At 40.3% G+C, this 23,259-nt stretch overlaps 1 protein-coding gene across 6 annotated transcripts in view; it reads left to right on the top strand.

The window, feature by feature from the left end:
* The first annotated feature begins 1,431 nt into the window (after positions 1–1,431).
* The window catches only part of SLC4A7 (solute carrier family 4 member 7), a 111,310-nt gene continuing 89,482 nt past the window's right edge, over positions 1,432–23,259 (top strand). For 2 of the 6 annotated variants that reach the window (XM_044252593.1, XM_044252590.1), the window contains exon 1: positions 1,435–1,541. In XM_044252593.1, coding sequence (XP_044108528.1) covers positions 1,476–1,541 — 66 coding nt within the window. In that variant the 5' untranslated portion in view covers positions 1,435–1,475. Of the gene's footprint in view, positions 1,542–4,710; positions 4,822–23,259 lie in introns of those variants that run through there. The other 4 variants (XM_044252595.1, XM_044252594.1, XM_044252592.1 and 1 more) reach the window with 4 other exon arrangements.

Below are 23,259 nucleotides of genomic sequence, written 5' to 3'. Positions count from 1 at the left end.
AAGAAAACCACGGGTCTAAAATGTCACTTGGGTCGGGCCAAGTCACCAAACCCAATTGCAGTTTGTTTGTTTGTTTGTTTGTTTCTTTTTTTTAAAGATTATTAATTTATTTATTTTTCAGAGAGAGAGAGAGAGAGAGAGAGCACAAGCAGGGGGAGCAGCAGGCAGGGGGAGAAGCAGGCCCCCACTGAGCAAGGAGCTCGATGTGGGACTCATCCTAGGACCCTGGGATCCTGACCTGAGCTGAAGGCAGATGCTTAGCCAGTCGGGTGTCCCCCAGCTGCAGTTTCAATATCCCCCAGAAATGTAGTTTTAACTGGTCAGTCAGGGATTTTCTGAGCAGTGTTCATGAGGTAATGTGTCACATGGACTCTCTTCCATTCCTTACAGAAAAATGAGGTAATCCTCATAATAAGACCCTCTGCCATTCCCCGGAAGGGAAGATGATCTTGCCTAAAACAATCCTTTTTTAAATTTTGCTTACAACTTTCTTCCCACCCTCCTTCCTGTAAATACCTTCCATTTTGTCTGACACCTTGGAACTCCCCTCTACTTGGTAGGTAGAATGCTGCCAGATGCATGAATTCTTTAATAAGGTCAATTAAATCTTCAAATTTACTCTTGAATTTTGTCTTTTTAACAGGCCATATTATTACAATATTATTGACTATATTCCCTATGCTGTGCTTTTCATCCCCATGACTTATTTATTTTCTAACTGGAAGCTGTACCTCTTAATCCCCTTCACCTGTTTCTCCCATCCCCTCCGGCTACTACCAGTTTTTCTTTGTATTTATGAGTCTGTTTCTGATTTTTTTTTCCAGTGCCCTTGATCTTGTTGTTACCTCTGCTTGTTACCTCTTTCCTCCCCTCCCCCAGCAGTTTGATCAAGTAATACCATTAACATTCATAACTCAGTTTAAATCTAATGTGTTTCTCTGTAACTTTTCCAAATGCCTTCACTTTTGTCCTTTTCCTGTAGCTGGCAGCCCTCATTCCCTTCCTCTTCTAGCAAAAAACATTCTATTCTTTTTCATTGAGGTTCCCATGATCATATTAGAGCTGCACACATTGCATTGTTGGCATTTGTCTGTATATCAATGTCTTCCACCTTGAACTCCATGAAATCAGGAACAGGCCTGCTTTTTTGTTCCGTTTTTTAAATTTATTGAAAGAGCTACGTCACCCCCCCCCCCATCATCTTCCTATTGTTTTCCTCCCCTTACAACTGCCCTGGTGTTCTTGTAAGCACTATTCCAAGGAGTTTAGTTTTCCTCATGGGTGTGGATGATTGGGAACATTTAAATTTCAGCCATGACTAGAAGAGGTAATGAAGAGATTCATAATTGTTAATGGATCTTCCGTTAAAGGTTGGTTTCATGCTTTTCAAAATGACACAGAAGCTGCTATTTGTCTTTACAGAATATGTCCTGGCTTCTTAGAGAACTGTTGGGTGAAGATTATTTCTCTTCAGGATGAAGATCTTGCCAAAATGTTGTATCCATGTCCCTGCTAGTATTACCTACTGTTCCAGAAACCTGGTAAGTGTCTTGGGCTACAGCTGAATGTCATTAATTTTAGGTGCTATATATCCATTGTTAGCGATGAATTTAGGTTCACATTCACCTTTGTTTAGCAATTGTCTCTCTGTGCTACATTTTGGATGAATATTTAAAATACTTAAGATAATAATTTGCCTTTCAGCACCTTGGAACATTACAGTCATTTACATTTGATGAAAGTGATTTTAACACATTACCTTCTTTACTCACCACAATATCACTTCAGGATGAACTCCGGCTAAGTCAGAATTAAATGGGCAATTGAGAGTAATAAATTCTATAATTCAGACCTTTACTACATTGTTTTTCTAGTAGTTGGGATCAAGTGAAAAGTAGAAAAAGTGCATGGCAACACAGAGGTTACTCAAAAAATAATTGTGAATTAAATAAACTAAGGGCTTATTTTTTATATATATATATATTTTTTTTTTTGCAAGATGGATGAAGAGAAACTCATTTTCTAGCATGGTTTCCTGAGTGTGTATATGTATATATATTTGTTGTTGTTCTTTAAAGATTTTATTTATTGAGTGGGGGGAGGGGCAAAGGGAGAGAGAGAGAGATATCCAAGTAGATTCTACACTCACCACGGAGCTGAGTGGGGCTTGATCTCACAACCCTGAGATCATGACCTGAGTTGAAATCAAAAGTCAGTGGCTTAACCAATGAAGCCATCCAGGAGCCTGAGTGTATATTGTTAAGCCCTTCTTGAAGCTGACTACTTAGCTCTTTCAACTCTGGCTTCAAGAGTCATGGCTCCTACTTCGTTCCTGTTACTACTTTTGGTCACATCCTCAGCTGTCACCCAGGATGCTCTTAGGTCTTAAAGGATGTCCCCTTGTGCCCCTACTTCATTCAATTAATCCAAGTAGAGCTTACAAGGGCCGAGAACTCTTCTGGGTGTACTAGGAATTTAACAACAAACAAAGCAGAGCCCCCCCCCCCCCCCCCCGCCCAAATCACTGCTTGAATGAAGCATACATAAAACTATGCTAATGTATGTATACAGACAATAAACATGATAAAGCGTAGCATATATAAAATGTTTTAAGAGGGTAAGTGCTATATAGAAAAATAAGGCAGAGAAAGGGAATGGAAGGTGTTCTGTGTACACTAATTACAGTTAATGGCTACTTTGTAAGAGAGTCCAGAACAAATTCTTCTATATAAATCATATTCATCTTAAAGAGTGATGGTATGGGTACAAGTGATGGATGCCTTCAACAAATTTATAAGGTGCTTTTTTTTTTTTTTTTTTAAATTCCAGGTCCCCTCTTTCTCCATATTATTTTCCTTTTCATTCTTGTTTCATCTTTTCTTCCCGTTTTCTTATTGTTGTTCAACTATCTTTAATGAGGCATTGGAATGGTGCAACAGAAAGAGTAGGTTTAGTAACTAGGACCTAAAGCCACTTATCTCTATGAGCCTCAGTTTCCTTATCCATAAAGTGGGGATAATAAAAACATTTTGTAGTGTTGTGAGGATTAAAGATGAAGCATGTTTGCAAAACATCAGAGTCTCTAATTGCAGACCTCTTTAAATGGTAGCTATTATTAAAAGCACATCTGCTCTTATCCAAGTAAGTGGATCTATGTGTGCTAGACTCAAAGTAACTCTCTGGGAAGTTGAGAACAAAAGGGGACTAGGACCCAAACCAGGAATGGGTCTTGCAGCATCCTTAATTTTCTGACAAAGGGCTTTGCTAATATCCTATTGGAGATGGATAAGACATGTGCTCTGAATCCTCTGTAACATAAAGTCTCTCTCCAAAGCACTGATGAAGCTCTTATTAGCTAGCTTTCTTATCTTTTTTTTTTTTTTTTAAGATTTTATTTATTTATTTGACAGACAGACCACAAGCAGGCAGAGAGGCAGGCAGAGAGTGGAGAAAGAAGGCTCCCTGTTGAACAGAGAGCCCGATGCGGGGCTTGATCCCAGGACCCTGGAATCATGACCTGAGCCCAAGGCAGAGGCCCCAACCCACTGAGCCACCCAGGCGCCCCTAACTTTCTTATCTTTTAAAAATACGCACGACAGCTCGGCGAGGAGCCTGCTTCCTCCTCCTCTCTCTCTCTGCCTACTTGTGATCTCTCTGTCAAATAAATAAATAATCTTTAAAAAAAAATACACAGGATAACCCTGTTATCAATAATGCCCATAATAAGCATGCTGTGCTTCGATCCCAGGTTTGCGGATAAAAAGTCACTGAGCCCTTCCGTGCCGTCGGTGGCAGGTCCCATCATCATTCCCAGATGGAGCTGTGGATATTTGAGAGCTGCGCTCCAGGTGTGGATATGTGGGGGTGGACTCAAGAGTGTGGGAGCCGTCGTGATGCCGGGTCAAAGGGACAAGCACTCGAGGATACCTCGTTAGGAGGACTCCCTGTTTCAGGGCCCCGAGCTGGGGTTCACACCTCCTCAACTGAGAGGGGGAAAAAAAAAACCTTGCAGGAGTCCTGAAGACCAGTTAGTTCCTTTGGGGTTCCTGTGAGCGTCCTTCATAAGGGTGGCATCCTCCTATCTTCCTGCTACTCTAAAGAACGTGGTTAGGAGGTAGGTGCGTTGGTAAACCCCACCGCACTTGGAAGCTTCAGGAGAACCTTCCACCCGAAAAACGAGTTAGACGTTCTGTTTCAGTCAAGATTTTACAAAGAGGGGCGGAGCCTCGTGAGGAGGTGGCCTGGGGGTGGTGCACGCGGACCTCTACGAGCCGCCGATTGGCTGGAACAAATGCCCGTCCCGCTTCCCTCCCTCCCGGTGTCCGGTGGCCTCCCGGCAGGGCCGGCGGGCGCGCGGAGCAGGCTGGCGGTGCCAAACTGGCAGGGGGCGTGACGAGGGAGGCGGGGAGGGGGCGTGTTGGGGCGGGGCCCGGGCGCCGCGCGTCACGGCCTGCGGCCCCGCCCCCAGACCCTACGCGAGTTACTCCTCCTCCCCCGCCTAGACCTCCCGCTCGCTCAGTTCTCGCTCCACGTTCCACGCCGCGGCCTCGCTCCCCCGCGAGAGCCCGCGCTGCGGCTGCCGCGCGCACACGCTGCCCCGCGTCTGCCGCGCACGGCTCTCCCCACGCGCGCGCCTCGCTCACGGACGCACGTTCGTTTTCCCTCGCGCGCCCGGGTCTCGGCGGCGGCGGCGGGCGGCGGGCGGCGGGCGGACCGCGCGGGGCAGCTCGGTAGCGGCCGCCGCGGGCTGGCCGGCGGGCCATGGAGGCGGATGGGGCCGGCGAACAGATGAGACCGCTACTCACCCGGGTAACCAACAGGGTGAGGGCGCCGCGGGCGGCGGGGCTCCTCGGCGGGAGTGGGGGGGGCGCGGAACGAGGCAGACAAAGGCGGGGGCGCGGCGGGCGTCGCGGTCCGGCCACTTCGTCCCGGGCCCGGAGCCCCTCCGCCGCCCCGCAGCCGGCACGCCTCGCCATCCCCTTTGTGTGGCCGCCCAGGACGCGGGTGCGAGGGGGCGGCGGCGGCGGCGCCCTGGAGGCCCGAGTGGGGGCAGCCGGCAGCGCGCCGCGGGCATCCTCGAGACCCGCATCCTCGCTGTGGCTCCGGCCCCGGGGGGCCGTCTGTCCGCCCTTGACCCCGACCAGCTCTTCCTTTCTCCCCTCAGCGCTCACCTCCCTTACTCCCGGGCGTTCTTCCCGGCCGGGGTCTTCGTTCCGGCTACCTTGGCGCTGGAGTTCAGATTTGCCCATCGAAAACCCATCTTCTTTCTCCCTCTGAGCGCGGCTCCACCTGTTTCTGGCCTCAGGCAGTGGTGAAGAGTTGGGGTGAATCTTTTCCCTTCTTTCACTTCTCCCTGCCGGGTCCGCGTGGTATGCTTTGTTCGGTGAGTTCTCCGGCCGCGTGGACGAGCTGCCTTCGCGGCCAAGGCTGCTTTTCGCTGCTGACTCTGCCTGGTCCGCCTCCTCCTCTTTTGGCGAGAACCAGGGGAGTATCCTCCTGCCGCAGGCCAAGTAGAAAGAGGAAAGTGTCTTGAGCCCTCTGAGCTGCTCCTTCTTTCATCAGCCTAGCAAAATCTCGTATCCCGGTGGCTTTGGCTTCAGGATTAGAGGAGGGGGTTGCGGGGGGAGGCTTTTAGAAGGCCAGCGTTCCCGTTTAGGATGCTGGACCGGCGGCCCATGCTCGAGAAACTGACTTCCTGCTTTCATGTAGAATACATGTGTCCCCACAGTTGTGATTCTCTTTTCTCTTCTCTCTTCGTAATTCCTGACTCAAAACGGCATGGAAGTGTTATAAATTTTCCTACTTCCAATTCTTACTCTGTGACCAGCAGAGGAGGGGTGGCTGTACTGAAAATTTTCCAGTCTTTCACAACTAACAGGAAAATTGCTTTTCGTGTGTTTTTATTCAAGACTTTTCTTCCAACTCGCTCCCCACCCCCCACCCCCCGGCCAATCTTTTTAAAGAATATTGTAAGGCCCTGGAGACTGGTCATTCGTTATTACTTCAGTATGTTCACTTACAAATTCTCAAAACATGGAGGAAAACGGAGTCTCCAGACAGTGAAGTCATTTAGCAGTGGTTTTTGGGGAAGATCAAGTCACAGGGATGGTAATGGAATACTGGAAACTCATTCTAAGGAATCTTCAGTAATTCTTTGTGTGACATTTTGAATAAGCTGAGTTTTGGAGGTTTCTTTCTTTTTAGCACTTTCTCTGTTACTGTGTATCAAACAGTGTTGTCACATTTGCAAATTTTCAATTTGGAGCAGTTAAAGAACATTCTAGTGTTCATAAAGCTAGATGGAAGCTATGTCTTCTCAAATACTGTCTACTTAGCTAGCAAAAGAAGCATAGTAATGCCATTGCCTTCCGGATCAGTGATTCATTCATTCATTGTAATAACACTTAGAACCTATTTTGTTGTATTCAACAAGACAGAACCAGCTCTGCATACTAGAACTTACATTCAAATGAATGACAAAGGAATTATCAAGCACTTATAAATGGTCTGGCTGGGGAGCACTTTGGAAGGTAAAGACTTGGCCACAGCAAATGTATCCAAATCAGTAGTAGAAATCAAATATAATAAGCAGTCACAGCACACAGTCTAAAACCAGAATGGGAGAACAGGAAAACTGTTGATTAAAGTAGTACAGACCACTCTAACTTAAAAACTGGGAAGAGAGGAACTCTCTTGATACATGATCAGTTTTCCCCTGGAAAAGTCATAAAGATGTAAGATTATGATATTCATCAGTCATTTCTTCTTTAACAGGCAGCTACTTGGCATAGCCAAAAAAAGTAGAATAAAATTAATATTTATAAATGCTATCTTGGGTATGTGATTATGCAAAATTTTTGAATAAATTGGTGGTAGTTTATATTGCTCTGAAACAAGCCCATCTGTTCCATAATTTAGGCTCTGAGGTTTCTTCTGCTTCTAAAATTCTGTTCTTTTCATTGATCATGGTTTTGGGGTAGGAGAAAAGTCATTTATAAAAATGCAACTTTTGGCGCCAGGGTAGCTCAGTGGGTTAAGCCTCTGCCTTCGGCTCAGGTCATGATCCCAGGGATCAAGCCCCACATCGAGCTCTCTGCTCAGCACGGAGCCTGCTTCCTCCTCTCTCTCTGCCTGCCTCTCTGCCTACTTGTGGTCTCTGTCTGTCAAATAAACAAAATCTTAAAAACAACAACAACGCAACTTTTGTTTGCTTTGCTACAGAAACTTATTGCAGGCCTCCCTTAGAAGTGAACTGTCAGTCTTATTTTCTGGTATTAAATATTCTGTTACAACAGATAACAGTTTAGAAGGTTCCCAAGTTTTGGCAAGCATTTATTCTTTTAAGCAGTACACTATTCAACATAGTTCTGTTGCCACTGAAATTTTTGGTCTGTTTCATGAATTTTGTTGTTTTACAATTTCATTTATTTTATGGGTATTAAATTATCTCCTAGGTGCCAGGCACTGGGGATATGGGCACACAAGGTAGAGTCCTAACCTCACTGAGTTTATTTTGGCATGTATAGTGAACACACTTATAGCATTTGCATTCCTGCTAATTCTGTTTATGAGTGCCAGTTCAAACATTTTCCTGAGTTCATTAGAAATGCTTTTAAAAAAAAAGTAGTCATTCAGTAAATAAAAGATAATAACAATATACTGTGAATCCAGGGGTGATTGACAAGTAGAAGGTTTTTCTGGTGGTTCTGTAAGCATACTCTTTGGGATCTGTGGTTAGGTATTGATAACTCAAGAGATAATATGTACCCGGCATAGTATCAGAATTTTAGTTACCTTTTTGCCTTTAGTTGGTTTCTATGCATCACAGTCCATGGAGTTGTAATAAAGGGAGAGACAGGAAATCTCATCTGTCCAAATGAAACTGTAGGACAATTGAGTTGGATTAAAGAATTGTTTTATTTGGTAATTGAGAGTGATAAGTATAGATTTTCTTCTAAGAGAGCTTAGGATATGAAAATTAGAATGTTTTTTTACACTAGTCTGTTTCTTGAGTAGGTTAAAATCGAAAGCCAAAGTAACCTGTTGTTAGAGGAACCTGGTTTATTTTAGTGGTATGTGGTATGCTAACCAATGTATTTTAAAGCCTTAGTAGTTAAACTTGTCAACATCCTGTAATGGGTTGTTTTTCTTCCTCTTTCCTTCCCCTTCTTTCTTGCTATATTTTACCACAAATATGATCTTAAAGTGGTTAGGATCTGCAGCTCACAAAATGGGCTATTTACATAAAAGGAGAATACAGGTAGATGCAGAGGGTTAGTGCTAGAGTCAGCGTGGCTTTTGATTTATATTATAGCTTCTTCTTGTTGACTATAGATTCGTCTGTAGTTGTCTGCTTTTTATGGATACAGTATTTCTAATTTTGCAGTAAGCATGTATCAGTAATAAAGATCAGTGTTTATCTATGTAAGGGTGCCACAACCTGCCGAGATGGTTTTAAGCTCACTTTTGAACCAAGAGAGTTTTTGTTTCCTGTACAAAGCACATAATCTATAGCTTACAATGAATCTTGCCTCTGTTTTTGCTTAGTAAACTACTTCATGTATTTTGTTGAGTAATATTCATCTGATTTTATAACTTGGGGAGACATTTAGGATTATTTGTAATTATGATGATAATAAACCATGAAGGGGTCTGTGCTTGGCATGATGTTAGGATAGTGTTTGTTACGGTTGCTGTTAACGGTCTTCCTGAGGGCACAGACTTAGCAGCCTCGAGTACTGCTAGGTTTCCTAAATTAGTGATTCATCACTTCATGAACTGGACATTTTTAATGACTGTTATAAGATGAGAGTGGCCACTTTTTTTTTTTTTTTCAGTGCTTGGTTTAGGAAGATAATGTGATTATGACATAAATATGCACTTTGATCTGGAGCTCATTTGTCAGTGCAGAATGGTTCTAGTTTGACTATAAGATTTTTATATTTACTCCAAAGAGGATATTTTTAAATATTTTAATTTTTATTAAGCCATAGTTTGGATTTAATAACTCTAAGGAGTTGTTTTTTGAGCAATGTCCAAGTGAAGGGTAAAGCATACTCTGCCTTTTCATAGTGAAATAGAAGAGACAATTTAATATTTTAAATATTCTTTCTTTTGTAGAGAATATGAGATTAGTGTCACTAGTTTTTATTTTGTTTACCTGTCAGACAGTATAGAATTGTCCTCTTTTTCTGGAGTTCAGGACTGTACTGCTTCTTTTTTGTCAGATTGCCTGATTTGGAGAACCTGTTGAGTTATATGTCATCCCTGACTAGGAACTTGGGAATTGGGTATACCTTTAAAAATGGATTCACATGTGCAGCCTGCCCATACTTTATATTATAGAATGGACTGTAGGCTGATTTCTCAGAAGAGCATGAGAAAGAAAAACATAATACTTTTAATCTCCTTCTCATCATTTGCCATAGCATATAATTAACACTTGGTGCTTTTATGTTTGGTGCATGTTCTTTTATACGCAGATTGTTTTCAGCTTGATACCATTCTTTTTTTTTTTTTAAGATTTTATTTATTTATTTATTTGACAGACAGAGATCACAAGTAGGCAGAGATGCAGGCAGAGCTAGAGGAGGAAGCAGTCGAGCAAAGAGCCCCATGCACGGCTCCATCCCAGGATCCTGAGATCATGACCTGAGCCAAAGGCAGAGGCTTTAACCCACTGAGCCACCCAGGCGCCTAATACCATTCTTTATTCTGGAAAAATACTGGAAAAATAGTTACACAGACTCTTACTTAAACAATTGATGTATTCAACAAAGATAGGGATGTATGTAGCAGACTCTCTTCCCATTGAGTTCCATGGTAGTATTTGGAGAGGTTTTCATTAAGAAAAAAAGTTCACTTAAGAAACCATTTTTGAGTGGTGTCTGGGTGGTTCAGTCAGTTAAGCATCTGACTCTTGATTTCAGCTCAGGGTTGGGAGATTGAGCATCCCCATCTGGCTCCAAGCTGGGTGTGGAGCCTGCTTAAGGTTCTTTCTCTCCCTCTCTTTAAAAAAAAAAAAGAAAAAGAAACAAAGAGGGAAACAAATTTTTTTAAAAAGATCTTATTTATTTATTTGACAGAGAGAGACACAGCGAGAGAGGGAACACAAGCAGAGGGAGTGGGAGAGGGAGAAGCAGTCCCTCAGAGCAGGAAGCCCAATGCAGGGCTCGATCCCAGGACCCTTGGATCATGACCTGGGCTGAAGGCAGACACTCAACAACTGAACCACCCAGGCACCCCGAAACAAATTTTTTAAAAAATATTTTATTTATTTATTTGAGAGAGAGTGTGTGCACGGAGCAGGGACAGGGGTAGGGGCAGAGGGAGAAGCAGACTCCCCACTGAGCAAGGAACACCTCTTGGGGCTCCATCTCTGTACCCTGGGATCATGATCAAAGTCTTTAATGGACTGAGTCACCCAGGTGTCCCCAAAGAGACAAATTTTTGATAAGAATTTAGATTTCCTTTCTATTATAGTTTGGCTGCTGGGGTGTCATTATGATTAGAAAAACATCTTTTCTCTTTTGTAATTGTAGCACTTTTTAATTTTTGCCATGGGTAGGTAGGGTTTTGGGGTGTAAGTGTCAGGAAATGGAAGGAAGAAGGGTATTATTGGACTCTGTTTAAATTACAACAGATGCCCCTTGTAGGCAGATTCAAACTAGCACAAGACTCCATGAGAGGAGCATGGTCTGGACTTTGAGTCTTCACCGGCTCTCCCTGAAAGCCCTTTTGCCTTTCTGTAGGATACCAATCCCAAATTGAATATGGTAGCCCCACATTTTTTGCTTTTCAATTTAATACTTCTGCTCTAATCGTTTTGCTTACTGGACTGTAATCATGCTTGGGGATTCTTTGCTCTACATTTTAAATTCCCAGGATTTTTTTTCTCCTCTGGGCATTCACGTTGTCACATTCAGATCTGCAGCAGATACTGCTGTGTGATGTGAAATGTATTGCATTCTGAAAATCCTGGATGTTAAGATCATATTGTACAAAATGAATTAAAGACCCCCAATGTTTTAATCTTGTAAGAGTCTAATATATGTATTTAAAATGAAGGACCTCTGTGTAAAAATCAGACTATAACCCCTCGTGATAGTTCCCATAATTATTTAGTAGACTTGACTTTGCTTGATACCATTAATTGTTAAACATGATCCTTTTGAGTGTGCTTTGTTTGCTTTGCACCAAGGTACACTTCATGATGAATTCTCTCCTGTTTTTTCATTAGCTCTGGGTTCTGTCCTAACATTTGTAGTATTAATGGTGCCACAGATAAAACAGCACTTATATTCAAAATTGTTTCCAAAACAGGTAAGACCATAGGGACTGTGATCCATGAATCCCCCAGAAACTGAAAAATTTTATGCTTGTATGCTTTCTTTCCGGGAGAGGATCAAATGGCTTGACATTCAGATCTCAAAGGGGTTTATAATCCAAAAAGTAGTGGAAGGAATGCTTAGTCTAAAAGTTAGCTCAGTTGGTGTTCTTAGAAGTTCATAGAAGTCTTATATTTTGCTTAAATAGATGACAATAATTATTATAGCCCTGGTATTTGCTATGGTTTGTTTTGTGGAATATTTAATCTGTAGCAGGCTTTGCCAATTAAGTTTGGGAAATGTCACACACTGTACTTTTCAGAGATTCATACTGCATAATGGCATATTAAAGGCTCTGAGAAATCCTATAATAAATACATTAAACTTTGGTGGGGAGAGAATATAGTCATGGATATTTCCATTTCCAGTGAAATGGAAATTTCTGGTGGTTCTTACAAAATATGAGCAGTAGGTCACTAATCTGTCCTAATACAGGTCTAAGAAAGCAAAGCCTGTGATAGTGATAATTCACTTTGTTACAGTAGCAGGAGAGTTTTGAAAAATAATCACTTAAGAAGATGCTTTGGGAACAACCTGATAAGGTTAGGTCGAATAAATTATGGTATAGCCACAGCGTGAGGTACTACAGCTATAAAAAAAGATTGAGGAAGATCTCTTTGTATTGATGTGGACAGATCTCTGGGATTAATTGATTAAAAAAGTAAAAGTGAGTGACAGAGGGCACTATACAGTGCTTTTTCTTTATGGGGATAATAAGAATATGTATTTGTATTTACTAGTATTTTTATAAATACACGGGAAAGGAAAACAGAAAACCAACAAAAAATGGTTGCCATGAAGGGTATGAGGGAACAGGAATTGAGACAGGAGTGGGAGCAAAACTTTAATATGTACCTTTCTATGTGGTTTTGGTTTTTGAACTGTGCAAACACAGTATTCAATAAAATTGGATGGTTTCTTACATTACTTTATGTCATGGATTAGCATATCTAGCTATTTCATGAGTGACTTGGTATAATTTAGTATGATATCGGCTGCTTAATTTTTCATGTTAAAAAAGCACCATAAGAATGGCAGAGTTGTTAATACATGCTTATGAGTAAAGTCACATATTATATGTCTAACTCTATTACTGAATCTTCGGTCCTTTGACAGCTTTGAGTTTGCATGTTACTGATGTCCTGATCCTCTTCACCCTTTCAACTCCTATCTCTCCGGGGATTTAGATTGTGGAGGATTAAGTAGAAGGCATGATGTGGAAAAAGAAGAAAAGTGTTGTAAATGAAGTGCCTTAGGCATAGGAAAGAACTGCTTGGTTACATATATTCTTTTTTTTTTTTTTTTAAAGAATTTATTTACTTATTTGACAGAGAGAGATCACAAGAAGGCAGAGAGGCAGGCAGAGAGAGAGAGGAGGAAGCAGGCTCCCCGCTGAGCAGAGAGCCCGATGTGGGACTCGATCCCAGGACCCTGGAACCATGACCTGAGCCGAAGGCAGTGGCTTAACCCACTTAGCCACCCAGGCACCCTGGTTACATATATTCTTATATTTAGAATCTTCCTTTCGATTTTTATACTTACCTTCAACTGAAGATCATAAGTGTTAAGAAAGAAATCATCCAGACTAATTACGATTATTTGTTGAGATTACAGCGGCACAGTTGCAGGGGCCACCACTGAACTCTGTTCCTTGTTTTGCTCTAGAAGGGCCCATTACCTTGAGTGTGGTGTGACTGCTTTCCCATAGAGCTGTGCAGTGTGGCAGTGCTGTGGGAAGACATCACTGTAACTATGGATTCTTCCTGTCGTATGTACTCCCTGTGAAATGTCAATCCCTACATTTAAAACAACTAGTTAAAAATAAGACTAAGAAATGATTTCTCTTTAGTCAGTTTTTAGAAGCCAGTAATTTGGAAGAGAGAATCATTTTTTTTTTCTTCTTTTGGAAGTATTTTTGTACTTATATTTGACTATAAACCTCAGTGGTATTCTGAGACTTCCCAGCACTTCAGATGGAATAATGAAACCTCTTTGAAGGGAAGCGCTGGGTAAGGAGGAGGAATGCCATGATTCTCATATTGTGAATTGCTAGTCTAGGATTTACCATTTTGTCCTTTGCTCTGGGGCAAGTGAAGAACAGATAACTAACTCTTCAGAGAGAGCCTGCTTTGAGGCACGTGTTTTATTAGGTATCTTTCAATCACTTATTATCCCTGTTACAGATGTGAACTTATAACAGATTTCCTGAAATTTCCCAGGCCATACAGTTAGTAGGAGGCCAAGCTAAGATTTGAGCTCATGGTCTATGCTCAAGCACCACTTCTCCCTCTTGTTCCATTTCTCATTAGCCTCGAGTAGTCAGTGACCCTGTTTGTCACTACCATTTAACATTAATCACATTAGGTAATTTTACATGTGTGGTAATTGAAAGCTCTATTTGCCTTAGATAATGAACTGTATTTTTATATTTAAAGGTTTTTATTACTATAACTTCTGCGAATTTGTTGTTAATATTAATGGAAATTAAATATTTCAAAGAAATTTGCCTCTTTGTCTCCAGATTTAAGGAATCTAATACATTTTTCTGGATCATTATTGATTCCTCAATTTAGGTCTCTTCTGGGGTTTAACACATAGAAAGCAGTCAATGACTGGTCAGGGAATGAATATTAGGATAATGTGAACTAAGATTGGAAGTTTAATATGGTTAATTGTTTAATCAGTCAGTTAAGGAATCTTATAGGAATCTGGGGTGTTACTATCAAAGAAAAGAATGCTTTGCTTGATGTAACTGCCAGTAGAAGAGAATAATTTTGCCTTGGTTCTAGGGGAAATAGTGAATAAATATGCTTTGGATTGATCTCAGAGTAACAGTACTTAATATTTTTTTAAACTGAGATATGATTCAAACAAGTGAGTATTAAGTACATTAAAATGAAAATTTTATGATTCTTAAGATACTTCACAAGTTCTAAATACATTAATACTTGTGTAATATATGGTTTTTGAAAATCTACAAGTTTTAATGTATACAGTTATAAAAGGACTAATGGCAAGAAAAGAGATCCCAAACTTCAGATATGATGTCAGCTGTTATATATATTGGTTTAAAATTGTGCTATTTCTCTTAATTCATTAGGATCTTTTTAAAATCTATTTTTATTTATTTATTTATTTTTATTTGATACAGAGAGAGATCACAAGTAGGCAGAGTCAGGCAGAGAGGGTGAGGGAAGCAGCCTCCCTGCTGAGCAGAGAGCCCCATGCAGGGCTCAGTCCCAGGACCCTGAGATCATGACCTGAGCTGAAGGCAGAGGCTTAACCCACTGAGCCACCCAGGAGCCCCAAGGACTATTACTTACATAAAAAATAGATGTATTTTGTTCATTTGCTTTTAATTTTGTGATTTTGTGGTCTGTTGGCCCTCTTGCTTCCTGGACTCTGCCTCCCTAACTTCCCAGTCCAGGCATCAGTGTTTGCACAGGTGCCATAACTGGCCGGTGCACTGACTCAGTAGAGTCCTTTCAGTAATATTCTGTATTTATTTTTGTTTTGCTTGTAATTGTTCCCAGATGACCTTATAGTATGTTCAGGAGGAATTTCCTTATCCATTTTTGCACATACCTTTAGCAGTATCATTAGGAGCCTCTTTAAATCTGGGCAAATTGGTCTCCGTTTTGTTAGGAATAAGGTATTCATTCAGACTAAAATTAGCCTTCATTTTGTATTTCATTTTATTTTATTGAACTGTTTTTATTCAGTTAATAGGAAATGCACTAAATAACCATGAGGCCAAAACCTTATTTTCAGGAGAAGGTAAAATTTGGATGCAGCCTAACTTTAGCCCCTGGTGCGACAAGTGTGTGCTTGGGTTTCACACAACACCGGGTTCTCATACATAATCTGCCACCAGGTGGCCTTGGGCAACTAACATCTTTGAATCTCATTTTTCTCATCTATAAAATTGAAATTATAATACTTATAGGGCTTCTTCAGGATCAGGGAAAAGAGTATACTGTGCATAAAATGCTGAATGTGCCTGTGGAAACATGTAACCAACCTGTATTCTTATGATATACCTCATATAACAGAATTCTAAAACAGTCTACATATTGATTGAAAAGAAACAGAAAATAGTCTTGACTATCCTCTGACATTGAGATATTCTGGATGGCTCTGTGGGAAGGGGTTAGGTATTGGGAAAAATTCAGTCTTCTACCTGTATTTTTCCTTTACTCTCACATGACTGCCCCACTCACCACACTTCTGACAATAGGATGTGGGATGGGGTGTTTCCTCTTACCCCAAGCAATTCTGTGACACGAGCTGGGTGTTCTGCTATTTAATTCAATTCTGGCACTGTCCTCTTTGAGATAGCATCTGATCCCCAGAGTTAAGTACCCTGAGTCACACAGCTGCCCCTTCGCCCAAGCCCGGTCCAGGTTGTCACCTGTCCTTCTGACTGATAGCTAGGAAGTGGAGGTTCCCCTGACTCCTTCTTGAACTCGACTGATACAGAACTCATAAAATCAGTTTATTTACGGTTTGCCACCTTACTCTAAAAGGATATGATAAAGGTCACAGATGAACATCCAGATGGATGAGATGCATAGGGCAAGGATTGTGGAGCTTCTGTCAGTCTCTTTGAGGGCCGCTCTCCCAGCACCTCCACCCACGTGCTCCAGCCACCTGGAGGCTCTCCAGGCCTTGTACTTGTGGAGTCTTAGGGAGGTTTCATCGAGTTGGCATGACAGTCATTAACTCCATTTCTCCCCTCTCCCCTCTTCGGAGAGTGGGCTTAGGGCTGACTTCCAAGCTTCTAACCACGATCAGCTCCCATCCAGGAGTCACCACATTAGAACAAGAGACCTTGCTCTCATCCAGGAAGTGCCAAGGGATTTAAGAGTTCTGTGTCAGGAATCAGGGACAAAATATTTAGAAGTTTAAACCATAGTCTGATTATTTTCATATTTAACCACTTAACAAAACATTGAAAATGTAATATATGTCTTTCCTTTTGAGAATAGAGTGCTGATTACTGCTATTAGACTGTTGTGGTCTTTTAAAATCTTATTTTAATTATTTTCTTTTGATATTGGATTTCTTATGTGTTTATGTGTTATGTATTTATGTGCGTGTGTGTGTGTGTGTGTGTGTGTGTTTATGTGTATACATACCACATCTTTGTCCACTCATCTATCGAGGGATATCTGGGCTCTTTCCATAGTTTGGCTGTTGTGCATGTTGCTGCTATAAACATTTGGGTGCAGGTGCCCCTTTGGCACAGAGACATTTCTGTCTTTGGGGTAAATACCCAGTAGTACAATTGCTGGGTCCTGGGTAGTTCTATTTTCAACTTTTTGAGGAAACTCCATACTGTTTTCAGGATGGCTGTACTTGATTGCATTCCCACTGACAGGGTAAGAGGGTTCCCTTCTTTCCCTTTTCTCTAAGGGAAAGAAGTTTTAGATTAAATTTCATCATTTCAGATCACAGTTAAAAAATACAAATTCCATCTTTTACATAATTGCATTTATACTCAATTTTTATGTTAATTTACTTTGCTCTCATCTCCTAATTGGGTTGATTTAGCAATGAATGGATTAAGAAGTTTAAGTGGTAAATATTGAGTGGATTGACCACTATGGATTGTTTTATACTTCGAGTGCTAGTGCTTCCTCAGTAATGGTTGTGCACTTCAAACAGGGGCAGTTGGAGATTCTGATTGTTGGCAGTGATCTCAGATTATCAAGGGTTGCTGCATCTTCCTGTCTCTACAATAGGTAGAGGTATCTGATTAGAGAAGTGAAGTTTACTGAGAAAAATTTTTGTAAAAAGCCCAATGATATCGTTTCAGCTTTATTTTTCATTCTGCCTCAAGAGAATGGCACACACATCATAATCAGTGAGCATTGATAGACTGATTTCGGTTGGACCTGTTGGTTAGTGTTTTAATGTTCATGCCTTTAATTACTCAAGGGATAACAGCTTTTGCTTTAGTTTGTTGTATGACATAAATGAAGTTGACCTTTGTTTTAGAGCATAGATCTAGGGCCTTTAATCAGAACTTTTTATTCATGGTGTTGATTGTGAAGTAAAATTTTAGTTTACCCTTTTTCACTTTGTCCCTCATTATTCAAAATAGTTACAAAGCTAAAACCTCGACTAGCCTCTCTGCTTGTCCAGCTTTTAAAGTAGGTGTTGTTAAATAAAATTTAGGAAGGATAACCCTAAATATTCATTCCCTGCATCTTCTCCTTAGTTTTTCAAGCGGTTATGATTTATTAGTGATTTGTAAAAACAATTTATTGGGTTATCACAAGCATTAAAAAAGTAATAGAAAATACCAAACAATACATTTGGGTGAATGATTGTTTTGTGAAACTTTCATTAGATATATATGTAGATGTAAACAGGTAACTGTGTATACTGTAGTCCCAGGGATTCCTGTTAAGAGACAATTGGAAATCCATTTCTGTAAGGTTAACATTTGATTATTTTCTTTTGGGCATTATATATATATATGTGTGTGTGTGTGTGTGTGTGTGTGTGTATAAAATGTTTTTTCATTTAAAATTTTAACAAATCCAAATAAATATCTAGATTAAACACTATCTTTTAAGTCTAAGTTAATGCTATATCAGAAGGTTTTATATTGCAGAATTTAACTTCTGGTTCCATGTATAATAAGTGAGGTATAATAAGAAAGAAGAATTTCCAACAGATATTCTTCTGTTCAATTTTAAACTCTCATCAGCTGTTTAAGGCTTTAGGATTGTGGTCAGCAAAACAACCTATATGTATGTGTGTAAATAAAAAGTTAGTCAGTTTAGTCAGTTTGACCGACAAGTAGCTGAGGTATTGCAGTATTTTTATGAAGATGAGCATTCCATAGAGAGAAATATTACCTTTATTACCCGAGCACTTGAATCAGTTCTCTATTGCTGTACATTACCTGCTTTGAGATTTAATAAGAAGCAAGATGAGAAGCATGGACTGGTTAATGGTATTAAACTGTAATTCTTCTGTTCTGTGTATATGTAAACACATAGAGAAGGTTTGAAAGAAGGCATCTTGTTTATTATATATATTGTGTAGGGTAATCCTTATTGACTTAGGCTTTTTTTTTTTCCCTTGGAGAGGGATCTGAAGGAGATTCCGTTTGGTTCAATAGTTTGTTGATGTAAGGAGAAATGAGTCTGATTCTGTTTCATAAGCTGTAATTTTCTCCTTAATCTCTACACCCAACATGGGGCTTGAACTCACAACCCTGAGATCAAGAGTTGTTTGTGTTACCAACTGAGCCAGCCAGGTGCCCCTGATAAACTATAATTTAAATTCAATGTATTTGCAGATTAAGTATTAGTGAGGAAAGCAAAATATGTTCCTTATGATTCCATTTTTTAATGTATTAACTGGAAGGTGATTTAATATTGGATATTATTAATATTGAAATATGAAAAATTAATATTGAATATATTGGAGGTGGAATTTAAGGGTAAATAGAAGATTATTAGTTTTTGAAATTTTTACCTAGAGCAATATATTATTTTTAAAAAAAATTTAAGAGATTTTTGTTTGTTTATTTGTCAGAGCAGGAGAGAGAGCACAAGCACAGATAGGGGCGGGGTGGGGAGAGGCAGGCAGAGGGAGAAGCAGGCTCCCCGCTGAGCAAGGAGTGGGACTTGATCTCGGGACTCTGGATCATGACATGAGCCTAAGGCAGACGCTTAACCGACTGAGCCACTCAGGCGTCCTAGAGCATATATTATTTTTATAATAAAAAATATATATTGTTTTAAGTAAACTGTACCCCCAATGTGGGCTCAAACTGTGTGACTCTGAGATTGAGAGTTGTGTGCTCTACAGATTGAGCCATCCAGGTGCCCCTATAATAAAGTATTTTAAAGTATATGAAGCTATTCTCTTATAGCCACTTCTTAACCAGATTCATTATTCCTAGAAGAGTTAAATTATTTTTTAGGGATTGGACGAAATGGCCATGTTTTTCACTGGATCATCTTAGCACCTTAGCAATAGCTTTAGCTATGGACCACTGTGTTGAATTTTTAACTGTAAAGATGGTTATAGTGAAAATAATTTTCATATAATTGAGATTTAGGCTCTTGATAGGTTTAAGTGTATTTAGGCTTGGCTGGCATCTTATATGAGGTCCTCTAAATTATGCCATTCTAGAACTAATTTCCTTTACCAGGTTTTAAAGCCTAAATGATGTTTGAGCTTTTGATGACTGTTTGAGAAGTCTTCAGTGGGCTCTTGGAGAAATATTTGTTTCTGTTTTGCAATGTTGTAAATGTGATCTGGTAACAGTATCCTCCCATAATTCCTAGTCTGTGAACCTTGAGGCTCTCCAGTTATTTAACCTGCCTTTCATTTTTGTTTTGGTCTATTGCCTGCATTTTTCTGTCCAGTTTAGAATCCATGGCCCATATCTCCAGCATTTGCTTTGTTGTTTGAGGACATTTATCATCCTGTCTCTTGGAATTAACTATTTCAGTAAATTCCCAATTCTTAGGCAGTTTAACTGTGTTGAAGATGCTCAGAACAACTGGAAAAATTAAGTTACCCAGCTTTTTAGGTTGGTACCTCGTGCATCGATGTTTCTTTCCCTCTGGTTCCTCATCAAACAGAAAATACTCCCTGTCTAATTGTCTCCTGTTCTCTGCAGTGGGTACACCAAACATTCTTGCTTTGGTCAGAATGTATTCTCTCACCCCTCAGTCTTAGTAAATATTGCTACTTTCTTCACAGAGGCACTAGAGGAAACCAGAAGGGGCTTCATACACTTCATTTACTTGGATCGCTCACCTGGAACTTGTGGTGTCTTATGTGGGACTTACCAAACCTTTTCTTCCTGTGTTTCGTATCTCTGTGAATGGCACACTGTCTGCTTGGCTCAAATTTGAAAATGTGAGCAGTGTCACGACTTTTCTCTCCCTCTACCCAAACCCCAAATCCAGCAGATTCAGCGTCCTATCTCTGATAGGTTTCCTTACTCCATACTTCCTTTGATCATTGTAGTTCAGGCCTCTATCTTCTTTTGCCTAGAATAAGGCAGTATCTTTCCAGTTGGCTTCCAGTGTTAAAGAAAAAGTTATTCAGTGACACTTGCTAAAGAGGATAAAACAGACTATTTAAGGGAGACCATCATGAAATCGGTGTAGGGACCACTACAGTGGAGGAGAGGGATTGGACCCAACTCTGACTCTAATAAGGACAAGAAGTATTTATATCCAAGAAGCAAGGATGGGGGTCATTAGATGGAAAGTTACTAAGAGCAAACAGCAGAGGGGAAGGGGGTTCTTGTTAGGTCAACTTGGCAGAATCTGGAAGGCAGGACAGAGTGGTGAAATATCCAAGATGGCCACACACCAAGGATGAGGGATTTTCATTAATGATTTATCAGGGTTCTCACTCAAACTGAATCCCACAAAGACAGAGAGGGAAACCCCAGGTCTGCTTAGAGAAGCCTGATTAAAGTTTGGTCAAAAGAGAGAGTTTTTGTCACCAGTTTCTACATTGTTTCCTTGCTCGGTGGTGGTGGTGGGAGGGTGTCTTCGTACTAATGCATACACTTTTTAAAGTCCATTGCTCTCAGGGTGAATCTAAAACTTGTCTGTGTATGCGTGTAGTGATCCGAAGGGACATCTGCACTCCAGTGTTCATAACAGCAGTGTCCACAATAGCCAAACTATGGAAAGAACCCAGATGTCCATTGACAGATGAATGGATAAAGTTGTCACACACACACACACACACACACACACACACAGGAATACTACTCAGTCATCAAAAAAATGAAATCTTGCCATTTGCAGTGACATGGATGGAGCTAGAAGGTATTATGCTAAGCAAAATAAGTCAATCAGAGAAAGACAGTTATCATGTGTTCTCACTCGTGGAATTTAAGAAACAGAACAGAGATCAAAGGGGAAGGGAGGGAAAAATAAGACGAAAGCAGAGAGGGAGACATGCCATAAGAGACTCTTAATCATAGGAAACAAACTGAGGGCTGCTGGAGGGGAAAAGGGTGAGGGGGTGGGGTAACTGGGTGATGGACATTAAGGAGGGCATGTGATGTAATGAGCACTGAGTATTATAAAAGACTGATGAATCACTGACCTCTGCCTCTGAAACCAATAATATACCATATGTTAATTGAATTACATAAAATAAAGGAAAAAAAAAAACTTAGCTACACCCTGAAAGGTCTCACCTTTCCCCGCTTCTCTACCTTTATCTGTCTTTTTTTTTTTTTAATTTTTTATTTTTTATAAACCTGTATTTTTATCCCCAGGGGTACAGGTCTGTGAATCGCCAGGTTTACACACTTCACAGCACTCACCAAAGCACATACCCTCTACCTTTATCTGTCTTAATTGCTCTTCCCTCTTTTCTGCATTTCAACCATAGTCAAATTTTTTTAGTTATTTGAAGCTAGTAGACTTTATCATCTTTGGGTCTGGGCATATGATATCCCTACTCCTACCACAGTGCTTGGCACATAGTATGCACGTGATAAATATCTGTTAGATGATTAAGTGGATAAAAGAACAAATAAAAGTATGTTGTATAAGGATAGGTATAAACATTTCTGAAATATATATATAGATATCCAAATGATTTAGCTGGTGAAAAGGTAGATTTAAAATCCTGTATTCAAATGAAGAATTTTGTGATAATGCAAGGGCAACTTGAATATTTATCATAGTACATACTATATTTTCAGTAAGATGCAAATTTGTATAAAATGAATGGAAAATCATTTGCACTGAACAGGCCTTGGATATAAAGGTTGGTACTCAATTTCCCTAGATTCACGTTTGAATACTATTTCCTGGCTACATTTACTGATTGCTTACTCTGTCTCCTAGAATTCATAAGGAGGGACTCAAATGAGTATGAAACCATTATCACAATTGAAAAGGCAAGTTTCAGTATGTGTCTTACCTATGCTGGGATCAGTTTTTTTGTTTTGTTTTTAGTTTTTACCTTTCAAAATGTCCATGTTTTGAAATGAAAGCCAAAAAAAAAAAAAAAAGAAAGAAAAGGAAAGAAAGCCATATGTGACTTGTATCAAATGTAAACTAGCAAGGAATATTTCATTTTTACCACTAAGAATCTGTTGTATATGTACAGAATTAATAAAATTCTGTGTAAAGAAACTTACATCTCTGGGGTGCCTGGGTGGCTTAGTTGGTTAAGTGTGCAGTTCTTGATTTTGGCTCAGGTTATGATCTCAGGGTTGTGAGATCAAGCCCCCCAGTCTGGGCTCTGAACTAGACATGGAGGCTGTTTAAGATTTTCTGTCTCCCTCTTCTCTCCCTCCCCTCACCAGTGTGTGTGCACGTGCTTCCCCCCCCACCCCCCAATTCTCTGTCTCTAAAAAAACTTTTTTTTATCTCCAAGGACCTTGAAATTAGTTGGGAAATGGTGATAAATATATTAAGAATAGATTCAATTTCACTTAAATATAAAATGTGAAATTAACATAGTATGAGCAGTAAAGACGATCATGTAGTAGGATGGTACTAATTCTTTTTTTTTTTTTTTTAAGATTTTATTTATTTATTTGACAGAGAGAGAGATCACAAGTAGGCAGAGAGGCAGGTAGAGAGAAGGGGAAGCAGGCTCCCCGCCGGGCAGAGGGCCCAATGTGGGGCTCAATCTCAGGACCCTGAGATCATGACCTGAGCAAAAGGCAGAGGCTTAACCCACTGAGCCACCCAAGCGCCCCAGGATGGTACTAATTCTTAATGTTACATTGTTTTCTGCCAGGAACTTGTCTAAACTCATTGCCTTCATTATCTTGTTAAATTTTTATAATTTATCAGTTGTGATACTGTTATTGTCCACATTCTACAAGGGAGGACACTGAGATCCAGTGAGA

This window comes from Neovison vison, chromosome 6, assembly GCF_020171115.1.
Source record: "Neovison vison isolate M4711 chromosome 6, ASM_NN_V1, whole genome shotgun sequence".
In the NCBI taxonomy this organism is placed as follows: Eukaryota; Metazoa; Chordata; class Mammalia; order Carnivora; family Mustelidae; genus Neogale; species Neogale vison.
This window is presented reverse-complemented; position numbering and strand designations above follow the sequence as displayed.